This window comes from Melanotaenia boesemani, chromosome 6 (genome assembly GCF_017639745.1).
Source record: "Melanotaenia boesemani isolate fMelBoe1 chromosome 6, fMelBoe1.pri, whole genome shotgun sequence".
NCBI lineage: Eukaryota > Metazoa > Chordata > Actinopteri > Atheriniformes > Melanotaeniidae > Melanotaenia > Melanotaenia boesemani.
Genome location: NC_055687.1, coordinates 38,977,467 through 38,989,032, shown reverse-complemented (window position 1 = coordinate 38,989,032; position 11,566 = coordinate 38,977,467). Strand labels below are relative to the sequence as shown.

The 11,566-nt window shown below is 46.4% G+C and overlaps 1 protein-coding gene across 1 annotated transcript; it reads left to right on the top strand.

Moving 5' to 3' along the window:
- Positions 1-482: 482 nt before the first annotated feature.
- On the top strand, positions 483-4,552 carry calhm6 (calcium homeostasis modulator family member 6). The gene is made up of 2 exons (XM_041988192.1): positions 483-1,064; positions 3,500-4,552. The coding sequence occupies exons 1-2, from the start codon at positions 525-527 to the stop codon at positions 3,872-3,874; spliced, it is 915 nt and encodes a 304-aa protein (XP_041844126.1). The 5' UTR covers positions 483-524; the 3' UTR covers positions 3,875-4,552.
- Positions 4,553-11,566: the final 7,014 nt, after the last annotated feature.

Here is an 11,566-nt window from a genome sequence, read left to right as displayed (position 1 = left end):
AGAGGAGAAGACCAAATGTTGACTAGTTAACATGCTGATATTGTGCAGTTCACTAGTTAACTAGTAAAACATACTAGTCAACTAGTTTGGTCCAAAGTCCTACTAGTGCATTAAAACGCTGACTAGATATTAATTTTATCCGACTATTATAGCAAGTGGCCTCACTTGTACAACTTCTGTTCAAACTACTTGCACAAAAGTGTCACTAGTTGTTAAAAAACTGTTACTTGTCAGATTTTGAGTTCCACTAGACTATAAAAAATATCCATAAAACGTGAGCACATGTTAACTAGTTTGTGCATAATGCAAACTAGTGAAGGAAACTGATGTTTGATATCAAGGATATGGAATAAATGCTCAAACGGCTTGCCATAAGACTGTGACACCTGATCAGGGCTGGTCTGCGGAGAGGCGCGTGCAGGTGTAAAGTGACTCTGTCACTCCGCAGTGACTGACAGCTCAGACTGGGGAAGTTGGGGGTGTGGGGTGGAAGTGAAACTGTGTCAGCCAGCACGCAGCCAGTCATGGACAAGTTTAAGACGGTTCTGAACATAGCAAACAAACAGGGTCGATTCGGGCCCGGGTTAGTGGCTCTGGTGACAGCTGGGGGCGAGCAGATCTTCTCCTCGGTGGCCTTCAGGTGTCCCTGCAACGAGCTAAACTTCTTCTATGGCATGGTGTTCCTGCTCGTGCCGGCCCTGGCCCTGCTGCTGCTGGGCTTTATTCTGAGTAAGAGGACCTGGAAGCTGGTCACGGGTCTGTGGCACCGCGGGGGTAAGCTGTGTCGCTGGAAGACCCTGATGTCCGCCTGCATGGCGCTGTTCCACATCACCGCAACGGCGCTGGTTGCGCCGAGCAGTTGGGTCGCTGTGGCCCTACTTAACGGAAACTACTATGAGTGCGCCATGACAGGCGCCAACCTGAGCGCTTACAACCTGCACGTGTGCCAAGGAAAGCTCCCCGAGGAGCAGTGTAAGCAGGAGCTGTTCATGTTACCTTGCGAGAAAAGCGCACAACAGAGCGGGAAAGAGGAGGTTCTGCGCACAATGAGAGCGCATTCTCAGGTAAGAAGCCCACTGTTGTGCGCCACTGTGACGGTGTGAACTATGAAGAGAACAGAGAAGTTCTTCCTGTGTTTGGCTCTCTGGATGTATTTTATTGAACCTTCTATTTGTTTCTTTTAAAGGACGGATGAAGGTGCATATGGAATATTTGGGATTAATAAAGTTTCTGAATCTGGCTGAACAAAAACGGCCTGAAATATTTCCAGTAACAGAATGATTCATGGTTTAATAACCAAAGCAGAGAGTTGTGATTAGAGCTGACGGCAGCTTCCTTTTTTCTAATCTTTGATGGAGGCTGGAGGAGATGTGCAGAGTTGAACTTCTTCCAACTGAAAGCTGCATGCAGTAATTTATAAATCTCATCATTTCATCTTTTACTCTCAGTAGAAGATCAGTAATGAATAAAAAGTAGTTCCAGGGTGAAGTTCGGCTCGGTTTAAAAAGTAGTTCCAGGGTGAAGTTCGGCACGGTGTAAAAAGTAGTTCCAGGGTGATGTTCGGCACGGTGTAAAAAGTAGTTCTGAACATCAGTTCAGCATGGTGTAGCATCTCTTCTTCTAACAAGTCTGGAAACGTCTGGGAAGTGAGGAGACCAGTTGCTGGAGTTTTAGGAGAGGAATGTTGTCCCATTGTGGTCTGATGCAGGATTCTAGCTGCTCTACAGTCCTGGAGCCTTATTTATCAAGCTTGCATAGGAACAAAAACTGGCATACACCAAATTGACTATCAGCTTTTGGGATTTATAAAAAACAAACTTGGAGGGAAAATGTTCCTACCTCCACGGCTACTCTGACCCGGGCGTACATACAGAATCTAGAGAAACAGGAAAGGGCGACACCTGAATAAAATCAAGTCCAGAATAAAACTAAGGAAATGATGTGAAACGTGAGACATTTGTACACAATCCACTCTTACCTTCCACACCACATGTTAGATATTAAAGCTGTTTGCAGACATGAATAAAGACACATTCCATATTAATCCTCCTAAGAGCCACACTCGGGGAAAACAGGATTTCCAGGAAAAAGGGAGATGATGTTAATAAGAACCTCAACCACTAAAACATGTTCTGTTATTGTGGAACAGAACTTCATGTTATAAAACCCATCCAGATAAATAAGGAGCCAGTCTGCTGCCAGCATGTAGCAGTCAGTGTGGAAAGTAGCTTTGGTCCTTCATTCCAGCAGAGCGGGACCAGACTGGAGGCTGGAGGTCTAGAAGTGATGCTACGCTAATGAAACACACAAGAGGAGGATTTCCTTTATTTATTCTTATACAATGTTTTTTTTTTTTATTGTTGTCCTTTTCTGTCTAGACGTCTTTATTTATTAAACTCCTTGTCCACCTGGTTAACAGCGGTGATGGTGTCCCTCTGCACCGCCCACCCAGCTGGAGCCCCGCCCACGCAGCTCGAACACCACCCACCCAGCAACTTTAAAGAAATATTATTTAACACTAAATAAACTGCTACCAGTCTCAGATGTATCTGTACACATTTATTTTATAAATTAAAACAAATTACCGACATCATTACCTTCATTTAGCAGACGCTTTTCTCCAAAGTGATTTACTCCTGTGGGATTCGAACTTCTATCTCCTGCATGGCAGACGGATGTTCTACCGACTGAGATATCCAACCGTACGTTCCGATGTTTCTGGCGTTTCTTCCCTTCTGACACTGCGATGACAGCGTCTCCACCTGCTGCCTCTATTCTGTCTTTCTGACACCAGTAATACCCACGCTGTGCCCACCAGTTAAACATTTTTACATTTTTAACGTGGTCCATCAGGATCTCTGTCTCTCACCCTGAAAAATTCCACTTTTTCCCTCCTGAGCCATCATGGAAATGACGTGATGAATATGTATTACAGGCATCCATCTAACCATTTATAGCCACCATGTGGGCGGAGCAAGGCGTTCCCTCACTGCGCCGCTTTAGAGTTGATTCTGATTTATAAACAGAAACAGGCGTAGGACGTGCTTGTGCACGCTTTGATCATCTGGAAGTAAAAGTGCACTGCAGATGCTGGCTGTAGTTTGCTTTGCTACACTCAGGTTGATAAATGAGGATCCTGGACCTTGGTTGCTGCCAGCATGTCTCAGATTGGTGAAGCTCTGTCCATCTTTCCATCTGAGAGACTCTGACTCTCTGAAATGCTCCTTTTATACCCAGTCATGTTATTGACCTGATGTTATTTATTTGTTCTTTTTACCTGGGGGTTTAGGGTTAGCGGTTAGTGGGTTCAGTGGGTTCTTTCTGTGCAGAGTTTTCCCTCACAGCCCTACACCTTCATGTTAGATTAGCTGGTGTGAGAGGTAGTTTGTCTCTGTAATGGTCAGGTTAGCCTGCTTCTCCAGCCCTGGATAGGATAAAGTGGAGGATGGATGAGTGAGTGATGTTGATGTTAAAGCTGCTGTGTTTGTGGTGACCACAGATTCTGGGTTGGCTCCTTATCGCCGTCATCATGCTGTCCAACCTCCTGCTGATCTGCATGGCTCGCTGCATGTCGCCTATGAGCTACCAGCAGCAGAGGTTCTGGAAGGCCTACGCCGAGGAGGAGAATGACCTCATGGATTCATACACCACCAAACATGCCAAGGAGTTTGCTGAGAGGAACCTAGAGAGCTTCTTCAAACAGACACCGCCTGAAGACATAGTCACCCCCTCCAATAAGGACTGGGAGAGGATCTCTACTCTGTACAAGTTTAGCACCAGAGACCACTACTACAGCACTCTGCACCAGCATGTTGAGACCAAGGACCAGGAGGCCGACTTTGGAGTGAGGATGACTTCAGTTCACTCAACGTGATCTACTGAGAACCCTGATGTTCTTCGCTTTGTGGATGATGGCTTGGTGTCACTGCAGGGACAGTGATGGTCTAATGGAGTCCACTCTGATGTACAGACAGTGGCAGAGCTAGTCTTTTATCCTTGGGGTGGCCAGAGGGTGGCCAGTGCTATTTCAGGGGTTCCACAGATTATGCCAATGAATTTGTTTCTTGACCAATCAATCTCAATTGGATGTAAATAAATGTTAAAATGTACATACTAAGCACACAGGAGATGAGATTTGTGAATATAATTTGCAGTTTATTAACTATGTACAAATGTAAAACAACTTGGCAACAATTTTTCCAAGAAAAAATGCACGCATACACACACAAACAGTGTGTAACACACACACACACACACACACACATCAATAATAAAATAATTTGACACCATAATAATGCATGACACATGCATCTAATCGTTTTTGAATAAACTGGCCATGCTTCGCTATTTTGTCTAGTATGGCCAAAAAGTTCCCCTTATTCTGAGAGTCTGAGGACTCTCGATGGCCCCTCTGTGCTATGTTTTGTGTTGCAGTCAAAAGAAGCATTTGCTATTGTTTTCACGTAATGGCGATTTTCTTCCACTTTTTTTTGTTGGTTCCTGCTTAAAGTGTTTAACATGGATGTGTTCATCTCAGTATTTTTTTTATACTCATTCCATGCAAACATTGCATTGATATGCATCTCTGATTTCGAGTGAAGTTTAAACCCAGCCTCCTTAGACAATGCCTTTTTCCAATTGGAGAAGCCTGACTCTGAGGCAAAGACAGAGTCTGGTGCATTAGGCAGGGAAAATGTCTACAGGCAAAGCAGTAGGAAGAGTCTTTAAGGATGGAGTATTCAAGCCATGAATTGGCTCTGTACCAGGCCCTGCAGAATGCTCTCTTCCTTGATCCATGCTGAGTTCTGGGGAACTGTGTCAGACACGGCTGAACTGGACCCTCCTCTTTGCATCTTGAAATATCTGGAATACAAATAAAATGGTCATGGAAACACAGTTAAGGGATCCAGAAGATTATTAGACAATAACTGCAGCTAACGCGCAAGTTTCAGGTAAGTAGACCTACCACTGGGTCCTCTTGGATGAGCTAAAGCAGTGCTGAACACAGCTGGCTCTGGGTGTGGCTCTTCTGGCTCACCAACATCCTTGTCAGAATCAGACGTCTCCGTGTCCTCCTTCAATAGAACTACATTGCATAAAATATTAGTGTAATCAAAATAAAAATGCAACCACCATTAAAAAAAACAACACACATCAATAACCAACATTACAAAATAGCTCAAACTAAACTTAATTACTGAACTGAGCATGTTTTGTCGATGCTCTGACCTGCTGATGATGGGCTGTGTTGTGCTTCACATCCTTTCTCCTGACTAGTCCCAGGACAGGAGCTGCCAGGACTGCTGATGCTAGAGCTGAGTTCTGTCTGTCTGTCTGCCTTATCTTTGCATGACTTGCTTCTCTTTAAAAAGAAGTCATGTATCCTGTCCCCCTGTCTTTTCATTCTTAACTGACCCTATGAAAAAAATGAGCCAGTCTTGTTACTCCTGGCATCACTTAGAATCACACAATGTTATTAAATCCACTTCAAGCCTAAAACATGTCAGGGCAAATATACCACTGTAGATAGCTGACAGGCTAGCTACCATCTTCACATTACATTTCATTTAAGCCAACAGAGCATGAAACACTAGCTGGCTAATTGCCTGCTACTCTCATTCCTTTAAAATATTGGAGAAATATGTAAATATAAACAGCAACCCGAATTAAATGTAGACGTTAACGTGGAGCGTCTGGTGGAAGCTTACACTGGTCATCTGTAGACGCCACTCCATGAGATGTAACGTTAGCGTTAGCTTTATAGCAAAACTATCCCCTATCTGAACACAAAAGAGTTAAACATTAGGACACCACCGTGAAACTTACTTTAGAATGAGGATTTCACTGTCCAAGAAGGTTATTATCCTTCTTCTCGCCTTCTTTTGCGTCTTCCTTTCAAATATAGCTCAAGGCACAGGAACGATGACCGTCCTCGACTCTAGTTTAAATCTTCCTCTTTTTCCGTGGCGATTCTTCTTCTTCTCCTAATAAAGGTGGATTACAACTCTTTGTGATACATAGCATCAACTACTGTCCAGGAGGGACTTAGCAGGCGTCGCTGATTTCAACCGGCTCCTTTCGGCGGAGCGGAGACGTGCGGTGCCGTGATATGTCAATCATCTGGGGTGGCACTTGGGGGGTTCAGTCAGATTTCAGGGGGGTGCAGTGCTACCCCGGCCTCCCCTCTAGCTCGCCAATGCGTACAGGCCCTGGTTTGTCACAGGAACATGTCAGATAATCTGCTTCATCATGCAGAGATGGGGACTCTGACTCGAATCACACTTAGATCACGTTTCCAGTTACTTCAGGCTTGACTCAGACTCACAATCCAAAGACTACAGACTAGACTCTGACCCCTGACTTGAGGCATGAACTTTTTTTCATGCATCTCTGCATGATCTCCTGTCTGCTGTCATTTCTCACACACAGAGCAGCCAATCATAACAACAGCACCAGTGAACACAGCAGATGCTGCAGCATCACAGGGACTGTTGGAGATTAAAAACTTAAGAAAAATGGACCAATATTAGAGCAGCAAGCGTGGAACATCAGTTGTATAAAAATCCAGGATGCTGGATACACCACATCCACCTTCATCCACCACATCCACCATCATCCACCTTACAACACACCTGGAGAAGGTTGTTACTGCAATATGAAGCTGATGTTAACATCTATGTTAGCACAGTGGTGTAAACGTTAGCTTGTTGCTACTTTTGTATTAAAACAATGTCAACTCCAACAGAATGGCTCCATTGGATGTGTTCAGAAGATGACGTTAAACTGGGACCAGACCCGCTGTAAACACCATGATGACGTTAATCTGGGACCAAACCCGCTGTAAACAACGTGATGACGTTAATCTGGGAGCAAACCCGCTGTAAACAACGTGATGACGTTAAACTGGGACCAAACCCGCTGTAAACACCGTGATGACGTTAATCTGGGACCAAACCCGCTGTAAACACCGTGACGACGTTAACCTGGGACCAAACCCGCTGTAAACACCGTGACGACGTTAATCTGGGACCAAACCCGCTGTAAACAACGTGATGACGTTAAACTGGGACCAGACCTGCTGTAAACACCGTGATGACGTTAAACTGGGACCAGACCCGCTGTAAACGACGTGATGCTGTTAAACTGGGACCAAACCCGCTGTAAACAACGTGATGACGTTAAACTGGGACCAGACCCGCTGTAAACACCGTGATGACATTAAACTGGGACCAGACCCGCTGTAAACGACGTGATGACGTTAAACTGGGACCAAACCCGCTGTAAACGACGTGATGACGTTAAACTGGGACCAAACCCGCTGTAAACGACGTGATGACGTTAAACTGGGACCAAACCCGCTGTAAACAACGTGATGACGTTAAACTGGAACCAGACCCGCTGTAAACAACGTGATGACGTTAATCTGGGAGCAAACCCGCTGTAAACAACGTGATGACGTTAAACTGGGACCAAACCCGCTGTAAACACCGTGATGACGTTAATCTGGGACCAGACCCGCTGTAAACAACGTGATGACGTTAATCTAGGAGCAAACCCGCTGTAAACAACGTGATGACGTTAAACTGGGACCAAACCCGCTGTAAACTCCGTGACGACGTTAAACTGGGACCAAACCCGCTGTTAACATCGTGATGACATTAAACTGGGACCAGACCCGCTGTAAACGACGTGATGACGTTAAACTGGGACCAAACCCGCTGTGAACGACGTGATGACGTTAAACTGGGACCAAACCCGCTGTAAACGACCTGATGACGTTAAACTGGGACCAAATCCGCTGTAAACACCGTGATGACGTTAAACTGGGACCAAACCCGCTGTTTAACACCGTGATGACGTTAATCTGGGACCAGACCCGCTGTAAATAACGTGATAACGTTAATCTGGGACCAAACCCGCTGTAAACAACGTGATGACGTTAAACTGGGACCAGACCTGCTGTAAACACCGTGATGACGTTAAACTGGGACCAGACCCGCTCTAAACAACGTGATGACGTTAAACTGGGACCAAACCCGCTGTAAACACCGTGATGACGTTAATCTGGGACCACACCCGCTGTAAACAACGTGATGACGTTAAACTGGGACCAAACCCACTGTAAACACCGTGATGACGTTAAACTGCGACCAAACCCGCTATAAACACCGTGAAGACGTTAACCTGGGACCAAACCCGCTGTTTAACACCGTGATGACGTTAAACTGGGACCAGACCCGCTGTAAACAACGTGATAACGTTGAACTGGGACCAGACCCGCTGTAAACAACGTGATGACGTTAAACTGGGACCAGACCCGCTGTAAACATCGTGATGACATTAAACTGGGACCAGACCCGCTGTAAACGACGTGATGACGTTAATTTGGGACCAAACCCGCTGTAAACGACGTGATGACGTTAAACTGGAACCAGACCCGCTGTAAACGACGTGATGACGTTAAAGTGGGACCAAACCCGCTGTAAACAACGTGATGACGTTAATCTGGGACCAGACCCGCTGTAAACGACGTGATGACGTTAAACTGGGACCAGACCCGCTGTAAACATCGTGATGACATTAAACTGGGACCAGACCCGCTGTAAACGACGTGATGACGTTAAACTGGGACCAAACCCGCTGTAAACGACGTGATGACGTTAAACTGGGACCAAACCCGCTGTAAACGACGTGATGACGTTAAAGTGGGACCAAACCCGCTGTAAACAACGTGATGACGTTAATCTGGGACCAGACCCGCTGTAAACAACGTGATGACGTTAAACTGGGACAAAACCCGCTATAAACACCGTGATGACGTTAAAGTGGGACCAAACCCGCTGTTTAACACCGTGATGACGTTAAACTGGGACCAGACCCGCTGTAAACACCATGATGACGTTAATCTGGGACCAAACCCGCTATAAACACCGTGATGACGTTAAACTGGGACCAAACCCGCTGTTTAACACCGTGATGACGTTAAACTGGGACCAAACCCGCTGTTAACATTGTGATGACATTAAACTGGGACCAGACCCGCTGTAAACGACGTGATGACGTTAAACTGGGACCAAACCCGCTGTGAACGACGTGATGACGTTAAACTGGGACCAAACCCGCTGTAAACGACCTGATGACGTTAAACTGGGACCAAATCCGCTGTAAACACCGTGATGACGTTAAACTGGGACCAAACCCGCTGTTTAACACCGTGATGACGTTAATCTGGGACCAGACCCGCTGTAAATAACGTGATAACGTTAATCTGGGACCAAACCCGCTGTAAACAACGTGATGACGTTAAACTGGGACCAGACCTGCTGTAAACACCGTGATGACGTTAAACTGGGACCAGACCCGCTGTAAACAACGTGATGACGTTAAACTGGGACCAAACCCGCTATAAACAACGTGATGACGTTAAACTGGGACCAAACCCGCTGTAAACAACGTGATGACGTTAATCTGGGACCAAACCCGCTGTAAACAACGTGATGACGTTAATCTGGGACCAAACCCGCTGTAAACACCGTGATGACGTTAATCTGGGACCAGACCCGCTGTAAACGACGTGATGACGTTAATCTGGGACCAGACCCGCTGTGAACATCGTGATGACATTAAACTGGGACCAGACCCGCTGTAAACGACGTGATGACGTTAATCTGGGACCAAACCCGCTGTAAACGACGTGATGACGTTAACCTGGGACCAAACCCGCTGTAAACGACGTGATGACGTTAAAGTGGGACCAAACCCGCTGTAAACAACGTGATGACGTTAATCTGGGACCAGACCCGCTGTAAACAACGTGATGACGTTAAACTGGGACCAAACCCACTGTAAACACCGTGATGACGTTAATCTGGGACCAAACCCACTGTAAACACCGTGATGACGTTAAACTGGGACCAAACCCGCTATAAACACCGTGATGACGTTAATCTGGGACCAAACCCGCTGTTTAACACCGTGATGACGTTAAACTGGGACCAGACCCGCTGTAAACAACGTGATAACGTTGAACTGGGACCAGACCCGCTGTAAACAACGTGATGACGTTAAACTGGGACCAGACCTGCTGTAAACAACGTGATGTCGTTAAACTGGGACCAGACCCGCTGTAAACGACGTGATGACGTTAAACTGGGACCAAACCCGCTATAAACAACGTGATGACGTTAAACTGGGACCAAACCCGCTGTAAACAACGTGATGACGTTAATCTGGGACCAAACCCGCTGTAAACACCGTGATGACGTTAAACTGGGACCACACCCGCTGTAAACAACGTGATGACGTTAAACTGGGACCAAACCCACTGTAAACACCGTGATGACGTTAAACTGGGACCAAACCCGCTATAAACACCGTGATGACGTTAAACTGGGACCAAACCCGCTGTTTAACACCGTGATGACGTTAAACTGGGACCAGACCCGCTGTAAACAACGTGATAACGTTGAACTGGGACCAGACCCGCTGTAAACAACGTGATGACGTTAAACTGGGACCAGACCCGCTGTAAACATCGTGATGACATTAATCTGGGACCAGACCCGCTGTAAATGACGTGAGGACGTTAAACTGGGACCAAACCCGCTGTAAACGACGTGATGACGTTAATCTGGGACCAAACCCGCTGTTTAACACCGTGATGACGTTAATCTGGGACCAAACCCGCTGTAAACGACGTGATGACGTTAAACTGGGACCAAACCCGCTGTAAACAACGTGATGACGTTAATCTGGGACCAGACCCGCTGTAAACGACGTGATGACGTTAAAGTGGGACCAAACCCGCTTTACACGACGTGATGACGTTAACCTGGGACCAAACCCGCTATAAACAACGTGATGACGTTAAACTGGGACCAAACCCACTGTAAACACCGTGATGACGTTAAACTGGGACCAAACCCGCTGTAAACACCGTGATGACGTTAATTTGGGACCAAACCCGCTGTAAACAACGTGATGACGATAAACTGGGACCAAACCCACTGTAAACACCGTGATGACGTTAAAGTGGGACCAAACCCGCTATAAACACCGTGATGACGTTAAACTGGGACCAAACCCGCTGTTTAACACCGTGATGACGTTAAACTGGGACCAGACCCGCTGTAAACAACGTGATAACGTTGAACTGGGACCAGACCCGCTGTAAACAACGTGATGACGTTAAACTGGGACCAGACCCGCTGTAAACATCGTGATGACATTAATCTGGGACCAGACCCGCTGTAAACGACGTGAGGACGTTAATCTGGGACCAAACCCGCTGTAAACGACGTGATGACGTTAATCTGGGACCAAACCCGCTGTAAACGACGTGATGACGTTAAACTGGGACCAAACCCGCTGTAAACGACGTGATGACGTTAATCTGGGACCAGACCCGCTGTAAACGACGTGATGACGTTAAACTGGGAGCAAACCCGCTGTAAACAACGTGATGACGTTAACCTGGGACCAGACCCGCTGTAAACACCGTGATGACGTTAAACTGGGACCAAACCCGCTGTAAACACCGTGATGACGTTAACCTGGGACGAAACCC

Bases quoted from the DNA above. Each gene is read 5' to 3' on its own strand.
- calhm6 (XM_041988192.1), top strand. From the start codon at position 525: ATGGACAAGTTTAAGACGGTTCTGAACATAGCAAACAAACAGGGTCGA. The intron at 1,065-3,499 runs GTAAGAAGCCCA...TGGTGACCACAG, and splicing joins CAATGAGAGCGCATTCTCAG to ATTCTGGGTTGGCTCCTTAT.